Here is a 17,783-nt window from a genome sequence, read left to right as displayed (position 1 = left end):
CTGAAATCACTGGATGGATAAATGAATGTCAGTAGACATTTATCTGCTCTTTTGCATATAGTACTGTATTTAATTTATTTATTTGTTTTTTCACTGAATATTAACTCAACTGAAGTTGGGGCTGTCTTTCTACAAAGTACTTTTTAGAATTTCTGTGTAGCCATTGATAGAAGGGTGGGCAGCTTCAGCTCATTACTGACATTCTGTCTTGCCTTATATAAGTGGTACATTTTGAGTTATCTCTGCTGAATATCATAGTTTTGGCCAGCTAACATCTACCTGAAATCAGCTGGATGTATAAGTGAATTTAAGTACCCTTTTATCTGCTCTTTTGCATATAGTACTGTATTTAATTTATTTATTTGTGTTTTTCACTTAATATTAACTTAACTGAAGTTCTGGCTGTCTCTCTACAGTGTACTTTTTACAACGTCTGTGTAGACATTGATAGCAGTGGGGGGTAGTTTCAGCTCATCAATCACATTCTGTCCTTCCTTATATAAGTGGTACAGTTTGAGTTATCTCTGCTTAATATCAGAGCTTTGGCCAGCTAACATCTACCTGAAATTAGCTGGATGTATAAGTGAATTTAAGTACACTTTTATCTGCTCTTTTGCATATAGCACTGTATTTTATTTATTTGTGTTTTTCACTGAATATTAATTCAACTGAAGTTGTGGCTCTCCCTTTACAGTGTACTTTTTAGAATTTCTGTGCAACCATTAATAGCAGTGGGGGGTTGCTTCAGCTCATCACTGACATTCTGTCTTGCCTTATATAAGTGGTACATTTTGAATTATCTCTGCTTAATATCAGAGCTTTGGCCGGCTGACATCTACCTGAAATCAGCTGGACGTATAATTGAATTTAAGTACACTTTTATTTTGCTCTTTTGAATACAGTACAGCATTTAATTTATTTATTTGTGTTTTTCACTGAATATTAACTCAACTGAAATTGTGGCTGTCTCTCTACAGAGTACATTATAGAATTTCTGTGTAGCCATTGACAGCAGTGGGGGTAGTTTTAGCTCATCACTGACATTCTGTCTTTGCTTATATAAGTGGTACATTTTGAGTTATCTCTGCTTAATATCAGAGCTTTGGCCGGCTAAAATCTATCTGAAATCAGATAGACGTATAAGTGAATTTAAGTAGAATTTTGTCTGCTCTTTTGCATATAGTACTGTATTTAATTACTTTTTTCACTGAATATTTACTCATCTGAAGTTGTGGCTGTCACTCTACAGAGTACTTTTTAGAATTTCTGTGTACCCATTGATAGCAGAGGAGGGTAGTTTCAGCTCATCACTGACATTCTGTCTTGCCTTATATAAGTGGTACATTTTGAGGTATCTCGTCTTAATATCAAAGCTTTGGCCGGCTAACATCTACCTGAAATCAGCTGGCCTTATAAGTGAATTTAAGTACACTTTTATCTGCTCTTTTGCATATAGTACTCTATTTAATTTATTTATTTGTGTTTTTCACTGAATATTAACTCAACTGAAGTTGTGGCTGTCTCTCTACAGAGTACTTTTTAGAATTTCTGCGTAGCCATTGATAGCAGTGGGGGTAGTTTCAGCTCATCACTGACATTCTGTCTTGCTCTATATAAGTGTTGCATTTTGAGTTATCTCTGCTTAATATCATAGTTTTGGCCAGCTAACATCTACCTGAAATCAGCTGGATGTATAAGTGAATTTAAGTACACTTTTATCTGCTCTTTAGCATATAGTACTGTATTTAATTTATTTATTTGTGTTTTTCACTTAATATTAACTTAACTGAAGTTGTGGCTGTATCTCTACAGAGTACTTTTTAGAATGTCTGTATAGCCATTGATAGCAGTGAGGGGTAGTTTCAGCTCATCAATGACATTCTGTCTTGCCTTATATAAGTGGTACATTTTGAGTTATCTCTGCTTAATATCAGAGATTTGGCCGGCTAACATCTACCTGAAATCACCTGGATGTATAAGTGAATTAAAGTACACTTTTATCTGCTCTTTTGCATATAGTACTGCATTTAATTTATTTATTTGTGTTTTTCACTGAATATTAACTCAACTGAAGTTGTGGCTGTCTCTCTGCAGAGTACCTTTTAGAATTTCAGTGTAGCCATTGATAGCAGTGGGGGTAGTTTTCTGTCTTGCCTTATGTAAGTGGTAAATTTTAAGTTATCTCTGCTTAATATCAGAGCTTTGGCCAGCTAACATCTACCTGAAATTAGCTGGTTGTATAAGTGAATTTAAGTACACATTTATCTGCTCTTTTGCATATAGTACTGTATTTAATTTATTTATTTGTGTTTTTCACTGAATATTAACTCAACTGAAGTTGTGGCTCTCTATCTACAGTGTACTTTTTTGAATTTCTGTGTAGCCATTAATAGCAGTGGGGAGGGGTAGCTTTAGCTCATCACTGACATTCTGTCTTGCCTTGTATAAGTGGTACATTTTAAATTATCTCTGCTTAATATCAGAGCTTAGGCAGGCTAACATCTACCTGAAATCAGCTGGACATATAATTGAATTTAAGTACACTTTTATTTTGCTCTTTTGCATATAGTACTGTATTTAATTTATTTATTTGTGTTTTTCACTGAATATTAACTCAACTGAAGTTGTGGCTGTCTCTCTTCAGAGTACTTTTTAGAATTTCTGTGTAGCAATTGACAGCAGTGCAGGATAGCTTTAGCTCATCACTGACATTCTGTCTTTGCTTATATAAGTGGTACATTTTGAGTTATCTCTGTTTAATATCAGAGCTTTGGCCGGCTAAAATCTATCTGAAATCAGATGGACATATAAGTGAATTTAAATACATTTTTATCTTCTCTTTTGCATATAGTACTGTATTTAATTTATTTATTTGTGTTTTTCACTGAATATTTACTCAACTGAAGTTGTGGCTGTCTCTCTACAGAGTACTTTTTAGAATTTCTGTGTACCCATTGATAGCAGTGGAGGGTAGTTTCAGCTCATCACTGACATTCTGTCTTGCCTTATATAAGTGGTACATTTTGAGGTATCTCATCGTAATATCAAAGCTTTGGCCGGCTAACATCTACCTGAAATCAGCTGGACTTATAAGTGAATTTAAGTACACTTTTATCTGCTCTTTTGCATATAGTACTGTATTTAATTTATTTATTTGTGTTTTTCACTGAATATTAACTCAACTGAAGTTGTGGCTGTCTCTCTACAGAGTACTTTTTAGTATTTCTGTGTAGCCATTGATAGCAGTGGGGGGTAGTTTCAGTTCAACACTGACATTCAGTCTTGCCTTATGTAAGTGGTACATTTTGAGTTATCTCTGCTTAATATCAGAGCTTTGGCCGGCTAAAATCTACCTGAAATCAGCTGGACGTATAAGTGAATTTATGTACACTTTTATCTGCTCTTTTGCATATACTGCTGCATTTAATTTATTTATTTGTGTTTTTCACTGAATATTAACTCAACTGAAGTTGTGGCTGTCTCTCTACAGAGTACTTTTTAGAATTTCTGTGTAGCCAATCATAGCAGTAGGGGATAGTTTCAGCTCATCACTGACATTCTGTCTTGCCTTATATAAGTGGCACATTTTGAGTTATCTCTGCTTAATACCAGAGCTTTGGCCAGCTAACATCTACCTGCAATCAGCTGGACGTATAAGTGAATTTAAGTAAATTTTATTTGCTGTTTTGCATATAATACTGTATTTAATTTATTTATTTGTGGTTTTCACTGAATGTTAACTCAACTGAAGTTGTGGCTGTCTCTCTACAGAGTACATTTTAGAATTTTGTGTAGACATTGATAGCAGTGGGGGGTAGTTTCAGCTCATCACTGACATTCTGTCTTGCTCTATATAAGTGGTACATTTTGAGTTTTCTCTGCTTAATTTCAGAGCTTTGGCCGGCTAACATCTACCTGAAATCAGCTGGATGGATAAGTGAATTTCAGTAGACATTTATCTGCACTTTTGCATATAGTACTGTATTTAATTTATTTATTTGTTTTTTTCACTGAATATTAACTCAACTGAAGTTGTGGCTGTCTCTCTACAGAGTACTTTTTAGAATTTCTGCGTAGCCATTGATAGCAGTAGGGGGTAGTTTCAGCTCATCACTGACATTCTGTCTTGCTCTATATAAGTGTTGCATTTTGAGTTATCTCTGCTTAATATCAGAGTTTTGGCCAGCTAACACATACCTGAAATCAGCTGGACATATAACTGAATTTAAGTACACTTTTCTCTGCTCTCTTGGATGTAGTACTGTATTTAATTTGTTTATTTGTATTTTTCACTGAATATTAACTCAACTGGACTTGTGGCTGTCTCTCTACAGAGTACTTTTTAGAATATCTGGGTAGCCATTGATAGCAGTGGAGGGTAGTTTCAGCTCATCACGGACATTCTGTCTTGCATTATGTAAGTGGTACATTTTGAGATTTCTCTGCTTAATATCAGAGCTTTGGCCGGCTAACATCTACCTGAAATCAGCTGGATGGATAAGTGAATTTCAGTAGACATTTATCTGGTCTTTTGCATATAGTACTGTATTTCATTTATTTGTTTTTTTTTTCACTGAATATTAACTCAACTGAAGTTGTGGCTGTCTCTCTACAATGCACTTTTTAGAATTTCTGTGTAGCCATTGATAGCAGTGGGGGGTAGCTTCAGCTTATTACTGACATTCTGTCTTGCCTTATATGTGGTACATTTTGAGTTATCTCTGCTTAATATCAGAGCTTTTGCCACCTAACGTCTACCTGAAATCAGCTGGACATATAAGTTAATTTAAGAACACTTTTTTTCTGCTATTTTGCATATAGTACTGTATTTAATTTATTTACTTGTGGTTTTTGCTGAATATTAATGCAACTGAAGTTGTGGCTGTCTCTCTACAGAGTACTTTTTCGAATTTCTGTGTAGCCATTGATAGCAGTGGGGGGATAGCTTCAGCTCATCACTAACATTCTGTCTTGTTTTGTATAAGTGGTACATTTTGAGTTATCTCTGCTTAATATCAGAGCTTTTGACGGCTAACATCTACCTGAAATCAGCTGGACGTATAAGCAAATTTAAGTACACTTTTATCTGCTCTTTTGCATATAGTACTGTGTTCAATTTATTTATTTGTGTTTTTCACTGAATATTAACTCATCTGAAGTTGTAGCTCCTCTCTCTCTACAGAGTACTTTTTAGAATTTCTGTGTAGCCATTAATAGCAGTGGGGGGTAGCTTTAGCTCATCACTGACATTCTGTCTTGCCTTATATAAGTGGTACATTTTGAATTATCTCTGCTTAATATCAGTGCTTTGGCCGGCTAACATCTACCTGAAATCAGCTGGACGTATAATTGAATTTAAGTACACTTTTATTTTGCTCTTTTGCATATAGTACTGTATTTAATTTATTTATTTGTGTTTTTCACTGAATATAACTCAACTGAAGTTGTGGCTGTCTCTCTACATTGTACTTTTTAGAATTTCTGTGTAGCCATTGATAGCAGTGGGGGGAAGTTTCAGCTCATCACTGACATTCTGTCTTGCCTTATGTAAGTGGTACATTTTGAGATATCTCTGCTTAATATCAGACCTTTGGCTGGCTAAAATCTATCTGAAATCAGATGGACATATAAGTGAATTTAAGTACAATTTTTTTCTGCTCTTTTGCATATAGTACTGTATTTAATTTATTTATTTATGTTTTTCACTGAATATTAACTCAACTGAAGTTGTGGCTGTCTCTCTACAGAGTACTTTTTATTTCTGTGTAGCCATTGATAGCAGTGGGGGGTAGTTTCAGTTCAACACTGACATTCTGTCCTGCCTTATATAAGTGGTACATTTTGAGTTGTCTCTGCTTAATATCAGAGCTTTGGCCAGCTAACATCTACCTGAAATCAGCTGGATGTATAAGTGAATTTATATACACTTTTATCTGCTCTTTTGCATATAGTACTGCATTTAATTTATTTATTTGTGTTTTTCACTGAATATTAACTCAACTGAAGTTGTGGCTGTCTCTCTGCAGAGTACTTTTTAGAATTTCTGTGTAGCCATTCATGGCAGTAGGGGATAGTTTCAGCTCATCACTGACATTCTGTCTTGCCTTATATAAGTGGCACATTTTGAGTTATCTCTGCTTAATCTCAGAGCTTTGGCCAGCTAACATCTACCTGAAATCAGCTGGACATATAAGTGAATTTAAATACACTTTTTTCTGCTATTTGGCATATAGTACTGTATTTAATTTATTTATTTGTGTTTTTCACTGAATATTAACTCAACTGAAGATGTGGCAGTCTCTCTACAGAGTACTTTTTAGAATTTCAGTGTAGCCATTGATAGCAGTTGGGGGTAGTTTCAGCTCATCACTGACATTCTCTCTTGCCTTATACAAGTGGTAAATTTTAAGTTATCTCTGCTTAATATCAGAGCTTTGGCCGGCTAACATCTACCTGAAATCAGCTGGACGTATATAGGTTGTTGATAGTGCTAAACACTATCACCACATGGTCATCAGCAACATCCGCTATATGTTTTTCAAGGAATGTCCCAGTTTTAATGAAGTTCTGCACATTGAGTGTCCTCAGTGTTACTGACGGATCTGCTCGAACTGTAGAGAGCTTCCAACGCACCTTTCCCATTTTTTGCAGCAGATCACACCTTGTAGGCAAGTCAGGAACAACATCCATTGATGTTGATGCTACGGCATCCTCTACGAGCAGACAGGGTGCATCCCTGGATACTTCAGCTCTATGTTTCAGTTCTGCACACGTTATACTTTTCCACCTCTGTTGGATCCCCTGTGTGGTTGTGGGGTACTGTTTTCTGTAGCTGTTCACTGGTAGGCACACATTCTTTGAGTAGCCTACCTTTACGCTTCCATACAGACTTCCACTTGCAGCACCAGTAGTTCTTTTTGCTGCCTCATTTTTCAAGGTGATACACATGGCCTTCAACTATTAATAAATTATTTCCTTTGTGTGATAATGTTGTCTGGTAGATGGTTCCTATGGTTCTGGGTGGTTCAAATGCAGCAGAAGCCATTTTGGTTTAGGTACTGTGTACGATGAGTTAAAGGCATACTACGTTTTTATAACATTTTCGTGATTGTGGTATGCGTGATTCTTAATGGTCGGCCTTATGGGTTTTCAGTTTTGAGATCTGGAAATACTGAAATTCGGGATTTCAGTATATTTCGAGATTACAAAGTGGACCCTTATATATATATATATATATATATATATATATATATATATATATATATATATACACATATATGAGTTCCATTGGTTTGGTCAACAGGGAATTTAGTCAACATCTGTTTAATCGACCACATATGGTTGACTATACAGGTAGTTGACAAGTGTGAGAGATCACCAATCCCTGGGTAGGGGAATATTCTCTTTCCCAGGGGATTCTGCTACTAGGAAGTTGACTTTCCATTTTGGTTGTAAAGTGGTTAACATTTACGATGTTGACATTTGTGGTTAGTTACATATATATATATATATATATATATATATATATATATATATATATGGGTCTACCTGACAATGCCAAAAGCTGACAATGCCGACGATGAGAACACAGACACCAGAAGATCGAAAACTGAGATGACCGATGGATGAAAACCCCGACGCTGAGAACACCAACATGTGAAAAGGCTGTGTAAGTATGCGGTAGTGACGGACATTAGGGTTAGGGTGCGAGTAAGGTAAGTGTGCGATATTGATGGACTCTAGGGATAGGGGTGGGTTAAGTGAGTTTGGGTTAGGGCGCGGGTTAGGTGAGTGTGCGATAGTGACAGTCTTTAGGGTTAGGGGCGGGTTAAGTGAGTTAGGGTTAGAGCGCTGGTTAGGTGAGTATGCGATAGTGACAGTCTTTAGGGTTAGGGGCGGGTTAAGTGAGTTAGGGTTAGGGAGCGGGTTAGGTGAGTGTGCAATAGTGACGGACCTTAGGGTTAGGGTTTGGGTTAAGGTTATAGATAGTTGTGTATGTAAGGTTTAGTGTGGGTTTGTAAGGATTTTGGTGTGCTTGTGTTGTGTGTGTGCTTTTTGGACAGGGGATTTGTTTTGTTTGTTGATTGTCGGGATTGTGGTGTGTCGGGCATGTGAGGTTTCGTGTTTGTGAACTTTCGGTTATGTGGTGTCGTTGATTTTGTTGAAGGTGTTGTAGTGCATCGGTGTTGTCAGGTAGACATTATATATATATATATATATATATATATATATATATATATATATATATATATATATATATATATATATAGGTTCCCTATTATATGATCAAAGACGCATTCTTTCGAATGCGTCTTGATCGAACTTGAAAGCACAAAATGGCAAAATACCGAAACGGCATATAAGCAAATTCTTTCCCTGGGAAAGAAATCACTAGGCCGCCTTCATTATTTTGCCATTTTCATCACTGTAATGCAATCTCGGGGTTGGTATATTTAAGTAGGGTGTGTGTGTGGGGGGGCGAAGCCCCCCACTTTATGTAATGTTTTAAAGTTTTTTTTTCTTTTTTGGAACAGCAATTTTTTTTCCCAGGGAAAAAAAATCGCTGTTCTAAGTGTTCGGCATTGTAAGCTTTCACTTACATGGGGTTGATAAATCAGTGTTCGCTTTTTTAAGCATTCTCTGATTTAATATAGACCCTATATATATATATATATATATATATATATATATATATATGGTTATCATTCATATAATCGAACAGCCAGAACGTCGACTCCCAGAGCATCGAGACGACAACGTCTCAAATTCACAACAGTGAAATCCTGGAACATTGAATCCCGCCTCCGGGAAAGTAACCACTTAGCCATCACTGCAGACCTTTACCCTTTTATCCACTGTAGTGTGATCTTGGAGTTAGAATATTTAAGTAGGGGGGTTTTGGGGGGCCGAAGCCCCCCACTATGTTAGATTTAATGTGTGTAAATTGTTGTTTTAGGGAGTTCTGGTTAAGTGGTTGATTTCCCGGAGGTGAGACTTGATGCTCCGGGATTTCTCTGTTGTGAATTTGTGACATTGTTGTCTCGATGTTCCGGGAGTCAACATTCTGGCCATTCGATTATATGAATGGTAACTATATATATATATATATATATATATATATATATATATATATATATATATATATATATATTATGTAAATATATATATATATATATATATATATATATATATATATATTTTTTTTTTTTTTGATAGTATGAGTTCAATCGTATTGGTTGAGTATATGTTTGGTCGACAGCTGTTTAGGTGTCCATTTATGATCGAGTAAACAGCTGGTCAGCACTTGTCCAGGATCGAACAATTCCTGGGGTTGGGGAATATGCTATTACTCAGTATTGTGTGATCTTGGATTTAGTATATATAATTGTTTGTTTGTTTTTTGCAGGTGCAGTGGCTATTTCTCAGTGCATTCATATTTTTTTGAGTGAAGTAAGTGAAATCTCTCTCTAGTTTCCATGCAACAAGTTTGGTAGAATGCATTGTTTCTGGTTTATATATACCTAGTACAAGATCACATGACAGTAGGGAAAAGGGCATAGGTCCCGATCCTCACTGTACCACGATCTCAGTACAATCTGTTGGCTTTTCAAAATATCACTCATGTGGTCTCAACCATATGAATTTCAACATTTTAAAATTTTGATCACCTTAAGTAGACCCATATATATCACCTTTCAAGTTCAAAAAAGCTGGTGCAAATGTGTAAGTTTCAGAAGACCATCGTTCAGAGAAGCATATACATCCCACCTGTGAATACCCAACCCCATCATCCGGTTCTCACTTTTTCGGTTAATGGCATTGCCCCATCTACTAGTTTCCTGTGCCTGAAAAGAAACATAAGTTGCTTACGTGGACTAGGTCAGTTTCAAATCACAGATGTTGAATTTGTCAACCACTGTTTTTCATAAAAAAGCATTTCCAGTAGATTTTATATCTGTGCAATTCTCTTTCATTCGAAAGTTGTGCAGCTGTGGATTTAGTATGTTTAAGTAAGGTGTGCGTGTGTGTGTGTGTGTGTGTGTGTGTGTGTGTATGTGTGTGTGTGTGTGCGCGTGCATGTTCGTGTGTGTGCATGCGTGCGTGCATACACGTGCGCGTATGTGCATTTGTGTGTGTGTGTGTGTGTGTGTGTGTGTGTGTGTGTGTGTGTGTGTGTGTGTATGTGTGTCTTGGTGCAGCCCAGCCTCTGAAATAAGGGTCTAACATGAAGGTGAATGGGACTTACTCTCTGCAAAAATTGCTTTTTAAGTGGTTCTGGGATTTTGAAGACCTGAAGTTTTAGCTTTTTTTTTTTTTTTTTTTTTTTGCTTGTTTTCTGGAGCTTCAAATAATTGAAATTCAGGAGACCAAAGAGAAAACCAAAAATAAAAGAAAATAAAAGAAAAAAGTTACTGTAAACTAATATTGTAGGCACAATTGGAGTTATTTTTTCTATAAATGTTATATTTATCTCTTCTCAACTACTCACTGTGACCAACATTGCTTTGTATAAATTTGTATAAAAATATGAAAACTGAGGGAAACCCAACCCTAAGTGTCATCTCTCCCATTTTAGAACATTTGTGTGCAACCAGAATGCTAACATCTAAACATCTCAAATGAAAAATTAAATGTTTCTCTGTAAATAGGAAAACAGCCTGCCGTCATATTTTGCATCCTTATTCAGCTTTCCCAGTGTGGACTCTTCCTTGTTCATTATATAAATGCATATCTGGGGTAAATGCATAGGCAATTTTAGGCACCACTAAACCTTGTGGTTGTTGGAGACCCCTAGTCCTGGGAAGGCCCCCAACCAAAGCAGGAAATCTTATTTTGATATTTTATTGGATTTTTGCCAAACCAACAAAAGCTAGAACAGCACTCTCATGTATTTAATAAACCAGGTGGCTAATAATAACTCTTAGGATGAAGAATCCTAAGGAAGGTGCAACTTCTTCTCCTTTAAAATTCAAAAATATCTCTGGTTGTATTAACAGTGTTTCCACAAGTAACATAATTTCATTGACATAGTGCCCTTTATTTAGGTAAAAGTCCTACTGTTAGGCATTCTTTCATCTAAATCTAGCATCATAGCCAACATTACGCACCTAAAATACCTGCAGCTGTGAAGGGCGCCCTGATCACCCTGGACTTAATGGGGGCCTTACAAAAGTTACCATTGGTTGAGGAAAGTGAGGAGGAAAAATGAGATCATTCATTCTCTGATTTCATGTTTTATCCTAAACAGAGATGTGATGTGATCTTGTTAGGATAAAGTTAGTAATCCCTGAATGGACATCAGTGAGGTAAGTGCTACAGGTCAGCAGCTCCGTGATCAGTCTCAGTACTTATCTGGTATTTTAAGAAGAGCAGTTGCTTACGGTCTTTAGGGATAGTTTTCGCTTTCAGGCAGTTGTATAAATACTGTCTAGACACCAGATAATGTAATTCTAAACTACTTTGATCAAGAATTCTGGACAAAAGGAATGGAAGAATAAAAGTTCAAAATCAGGAATATTTTTTTAAATATCATTCTAACTCACTTGAAGTGCTAATAGAAAAATACATTTTACATCAACATGCATTGTCTGAAGAGTAGGAAATATGAAACGTTAATGTCTAGCATTATTGATTGTCTGTAGTCCTGAAAAAATTTTCAGGAAATCAAAAATTTTTTTAACAGACAAGGCAAAGATATAAGGCAAAATTAGGAATGCTTTATGAAATCAGGAACAGTCACAGGTATACATTATTTCTCAGTGTGGTGAATAAAAGTATCTTATTCTTGCTGTTGTCGGCTGACTGTTAAACTTCAGTCACTGACCTGGTGTGGCAATACTAATGTCACATAATGTATTTGCTAGCTGCTGAAATCCATACAAAACTAGTTTGCTATGGCTTATGCTTGTGTGTGTGTGTGTGTGTGTGTGTGTGTGTGTGTGTGTGTGTGTGAGTGTGTGTGTGTGTGTGTGTGTGTGTGTGTGTGTGTGTGTGTGTGTGTGTGTGTGTGTGTGTGTGTGTGTTGGAGGGTGCAATATAAGAATAACAAAGCTGGCCATAAATGCTTTCATTATCTATTACAAACAGCAGCAGCATTGCCATTATGTGGTGGTGGTTGCAGTGTATTTAATAGCAACAGATCGGTCGTAATAATACCTATTTGTTAAACAGGTAGGCCCACTGGACACAAAGCCTCTTTTTAGAGGCTACCCATGAGCAATGTCTGGTTAAGTGACTTGCTCAAGGTCACACAGTAGACAAATAAGGGCTGAGGGAATCAAACCCTTTACCGCATGGACTAAAGCTCATAATCTTGATCTCTGTGCTAACTGCCAGCCAGTTTATTTCACTTGCCATCACAGATATATAGCTTGCACATGGTATGTGGCTGTCATTAGTAGTTTTACATGAAAACAACTGCTCAGTAAGTTGGATTCCCATTTCACAGTGCTTTGCTCTTGTCTATAGCTTTTTCTATGCAGAATTTGCATGTTCTTCTTGGCACTGTAAGGGTTTAACCATGTGCTCTGGTTTCCTCCAGCACCCCAAAGAAATGCCATAGGTCAACTGCTATTCTTCTACTTTCTCTGAAGGTGAATATGCAGCATGTTTGAATGTGATTCTGCATCTTGTGATAGATCTGGCTTGTCAGAGACCTTGTATGTGTGTAAAATATTACCGATTTTTATCTGTGGAAACTGAATTATGCTGGGCAAATTCATAACTCTCTTGGGCAGCAGTAACAAAATTCAGTTAAAAAGTAATTATCTTTCAAAAACAAGGCATCCAATACATCACATAACACTCAGACTTGTACAGCATCTAGGGGACTGGTAGTCTCTACATCCCAAACAGTATTAATGGTTTTGACAAGGGTGTAGTGGTGGACTCTGCCCTCAAATGCACCCATTCTAAAATCACACCTGCTTGGAGGTGTGTTCAGAAGGTTGCTGTAGCTTGTGCAGAGTGCTGGGGATGGTGTGATCATTGTTTCTTGGATTTTCCTCACAATCAACCTCAGAGGTGTGCACAGGAAGTCATTATAGCTTGTGTAGGATTTGGGGACAGTGTAGTCACTGTTTCTTTTACTTCTCTCACAGACATCACAGACTTACAAAGAAGGGGAGTCCTGATCAACTGTTGAATGGTCATGATGTTGACCAGTTAAAGATTAAACTGATGAAACTGATGGTAAGAACACTGAATGGGGAAAAAAAACAACTTTTGTTTCACAGGGGAGCAAGCCCCATGCACCCCCACACCCCCTACTAATTATATACCAACTCCAAGATTGCACCACATTAGACAAAGGGCCTCTTCCTGGATTCCTGTTGTTCTGTAATCCTAACTACTGTAGTTCCCATTGACTTCTTTACTTCAGTGTTACAGATTTTGACATTAACAGCTTGTTGATGCTTAGCTGTTTGACATCGTCTACTTAACAAGTGGATGAGTTCCTTCAAAAAAGGTCAGTATAACCTGTGTAGGGGCAGATTACTGTCTAGAAGCAACAAGCTGGAATACTTTAATGTGATCATTACTGTTTTTTCTCACTTTCCTCCAAATCACACTTTAGACACTTACAGAGCTGGCTGCCTTTGGGGAGGGGGGGACATGCTTTGTATATGCATGACAGCACATACTTGAAATACATACCTATGGTCATTTGTATCTTTGCTTAAATCCAAGTCTAATACCAGTGGAATGCACAGACAGTGGCTGTATTTTTTTTTTTGGAGGGGGCAGGCAGTAATTGCAGATGTGATTTATGTATCCCCTCAAACATTTGTCTTGTTAGTTTAATATGAGCTACTATTTTGTCAGCTTTGAACATTAAGCCTTGGCAAAAATTATGTTTTCCTTAGAAGAAAAACAGTGAGACTGAATTTCTTTTCTGACTCATGAGACTGAATTTCTTTTGCTTTCATCCCAGTCTAACATCAGTGGAATGCACAAATGGTGACTCGTGTTCTTTTTTTTGGGGGGGGGATAGGGAGGCCAGCAGTATTCCCCTAGTTGGTTGATGTAGCCTCTCAAATGTTTGTCTTGATAAGTTTATTGTAAGACGCTCAGTTTTGAACATAATTTATGTGTTCCAGAAAAAAAAAAATTACACTGAATTTCTTCTTAGCCTTGACTTTGCTCAGCCTCTAGTGGATCAAAAGGTTGACAAAATACTTGAAAATTTACCTCAGGGCATGTATAACCCTAAGGCTTCTGGGGGGCCTGACAGCCTCTTGACACCCCAGTTTAATTCAATTATTTCCTACACAGTTATTACTTTGTAGTCTTTGTCAGTCAAGGTGTGTTGAATGAATGCAAGGAAAGCTAATGCTGAACAGTAACACTGAATTTCTTTCCTTAGTCATAATTTTTTTTCAATTATTTCCTACACAGTTATTACTTTGTAGTCTTTGTCAGTCAAGGTGTGTTGAATGAATGCAAGGAAAGCTAATGCTGAACAGTAACACTGAATTTCTTTCCTTAGTCATAATTTTTGTTTGGGCCATCAGAAAGGGTGGTTTAAAAAACTCTAAAATGCACTTCAGAGCATCTAGAAACCCATGGCTTCTGGGAAAAGCTGAAGAGTAAGGTAGAATGTGAGAAAATTAAGAAAAAAAGTATTCCGCATGATGTTGGGAACCTATAAAGTGGGAAAACAAGAGGAAGTACTGGAGGACACGTGCATGGAAGGTATAACACAGTAGACACTGGATCCCTTTGGCTTAGGACACCATTACATTTAAGGCTGGCCTTGTACATATATATGCTATTTCGAATGTCCATCTGTGAGGTGGGCCAACATGGTGTGGTATGCAAGCATGTAAGACCTTTGTAGCTACAGTTCAGTCTGTGCATACTATTCCTAAAACTTTACAGCGTGAACATAAGCATGGTTACTTAGAAGGGCCATCACTTATGGAATGTTAGCTTAACTGGAAGTGTCCAAGGGTCCACAACTTGACAGTTGATGGGAGCCCACAGAATGCTAACATTAGCCCTGGGTAAATGATTTCAGTATATTCACATAGGACCTTTTAGATCAGTTTTGCTGAATGGAAATGTCCTCACTTTTTGAAGATTTTACTCCCAATATTCAATACAATTTTCTTAGGGTCCAATCTCATGAAAAACTGTATTATTGTAGCACAGGTTCTTTCCATACTGCAGACTAAATGTTCATGAACTTACTTTTTGTTGAACAGTGCCATGTCTCATGGGGTGGATATCACAAAAAGTACTTTCAATGTTTTTCAGTAAAATATCGATAAATACCAAGTTAATAATTTGACAGTCTGCAGTATTTGTCCAAATACTTCAGGCATTCTAAAGTAAATGAAGATAAACGTGTAATCATTGTAAATCAACAAATGCTGGATATACATACACTTACTTCAGCTCTCAAGTTCGTTTCCCCTTCAGATCCCAAAAATGCTATTGCATTTATTTTGCAAAATTACTTACCAAATCAAACTTGAAAAGTTACACTATTCCTAGTTAAAAATGAAGGTTCGTGAGCGTAGTACAATGAAAATAAAAAAGGCAGAAAAGTTCTGAGGTGTACAACTTGTACATAATGTGACATATTCAGGGGCATAACTTCATATTTGCCAACACTTTTGACACCTGACTGTGCTTTCTTGAGAACCCTCATTAATTAATGTGCTAATGCTTGCTGCAATCACTCAATGTTTATGCATTTGTGACATTTTTATATTCTGATAGAAAATGTCATATCACTGAAGCCATATGCAAATACACGTTTATTTTACTAACGAAGAAAAATGTTATTAGCATTCAAAGTGGAAAAATAATGCAAGAGTGAAAGTTTTCAGTTACTGAGCTTCATTGGCTGCATGACTTTGTATGCACAGCCACTCACTCACTTGCAACTTTCAGTTAACTAAGAAAACACTGATGACAGCGGTAAATTAAATCCCGCTACACCTCGCAGCTAAACTACCTAATAAGTGAAAAGACAAGAAAGCAGCACGACCAGATTCACTCATGTTCCACAAGGAGGGGGGGTTGCCTTCTCCGAGCCGATAACTCTTTTTGGTGAGCTAATACTGTAAAAGTAATGTGTGTGAAATCAAGGGAAATGACATGCCCAGACGCTTCCTGAAAGCTGAAAGTTTTATGTTTAGATGTCTTTTTCACAGCATGTCATTTTGCATGCTAAATGTATACATGCAATCTCACCCACAAAAGTGACTGCTACGATGTGAGTGCAAGAGAGAAGAAACCTCTTTTGCGACACTCGAAAATTAAATTTTGGAGGGACAATAAATGCAAAACAACAGAAATTACACATATGACAGTCGCGTAGTCCATCCTCAGCTTCCTGGTTCCGAAGTCATTTGTGCCTGCCTACCGCATGGGTTCTTATTTGTGCTACCAGTTTCGTGAAGTTACTGCAAAGTAAAAATTTCTTAGCTTTGGTAAGTCGAGTTACGAGAGGACTGAAAAGCTACAGCAAACGTAGACTTGGTGTTGCCCGTTCGATCTCACGAAATGGATGGATTAGGGAATAGCCTGGGTAAGTACTAGTTCAGAAACAGAGCTCAACGTTTGTTGTAAAAGCTCAGGTGGCGAGGTATCTGCATGTTTGTGTGGGCGGGTAGTTATGTGCTTGCATGCACACTCTTTTAAAAGAGTTGTTCTGAAAACGGCCATCTCTGCATGTTGTTGTGACAGCGATCATTATGTGCAAAGTTGTCTGCTCACTGATTGTGGTTCTGATTTATTTGTGGTAATTGTAACGTCCATAGGACCCGGTGTGCGTTACACTAAGCTTCATTATGGTAACTCCACAGCCTATCTCGACTCGTACCCCCCCCCCCCCCCCCAAACTCTGAAGTACAGCGTCGATTTGGAGTTAGTTTACATGAGTAGGGACTGAGGGGCCGCAGAAGGGCGAAGTCCCCCTTCCCTGCCTTTAGCAAAAACTCTATAATGCCCTTACAGCGAGATTCTGTCACGGAGTTTACTTCTAATACAGAGTTAACATGTTGATTAAGTTGTGTATTTCAAATAATTTGACATTCTGTATTTATTTATTCCAAGATACTGACTGTCAGCGCATTTATGTACTTAGAAGTAGCCCCAGACCCCCGTTGTTCATTACCGTAATTGCAGCTGTCATGCTCATCCTCTACTGGCAGTAGCATTCGCCTTGTTTGAAATTGAATTTTCAGCATAGAATGCTTTTTTTTAGCAGAGTGATTCGCTGTGCATTGCTTCCTAACTGTGTCTTGCAAACAAAACGTATGTAAAGCGGTTTGTAGTTGAGTCACATCCCTCTTTGTAAGAAGTGCAACATTTTGGAAAATACCAGCTTTTGACTTTTATCATTTTTGTTACAGTGATACAGAAGTAAAAGTCAATGCCCTCTCCCTCCACCTGCTGTACAGTGATTTACATTTATAAATACTTTAAATATAAGTGACTGGCTGTTGTAGGTAGTACTGTAAAGATGTGCTCTAACTTTCCAAATGAACACAATTTAAGCTGAATGGAATGATTTAGTGCTTTTGCCGTTGTCTTTACAATAACAGCACTATATACTTGGTTTTACCTCACTGCTCTGTACTCAAAATATATCACACAAAATTGTCACCAGTTTATTAAGTTTTTACTCCCATATACCCTAAAGAGTAGTCGAACTGTCGCATCGTTGCATTACTTATACATAGTCTTGCCCAGAAGGACCGAATCTTTATAAAAGAAAGAGCAGCTGTGCTCAGAAATGTTTTCTAGATTATAAATAAATTATTCTTCCC

The 17,783-nt window shown here is 37.2% G+C and overlaps 1 protein-coding gene across 1 annotated transcript in view; it reads left to right on the top strand.

The window, feature by feature from the left end:
* Positions 1-16,044: 16,044 nt before the first annotated feature.
* Positions 16,045-17,783, top strand: part of EML3 (EMAP like 3) — a gene marked incomplete in the record, with an annotated part of 1,888,117 nt that continues 1,886,378 nt past the window's right edge. The window contains 1 exon segment of the mRNA XM_044075756.1: positions 16,045-16,540. Coding sequence (XP_043931691.1) covers positions 16,516-16,540 — 25 coding nt within the window.

The sequence above is a fragment of the Protopterus annectens genome, chromosome 6.part1 (assembly GCF_019279795.1).
Source record: "Protopterus annectens isolate FY-2018-M chromosome 6.part1, PAN1.0, whole genome shotgun sequence".
Taxonomy (NCBI): domain Eukaryota; kingdom Metazoa; phylum Chordata; order Ceratodontiformes; family Protopteridae; genus Protopterus; species Protopterus annectens.
The sequence above is the reverse complement of the archived record's forward strand: the minus strand, read 5'-3'. Positions and strand labels throughout refer to the sequence as shown.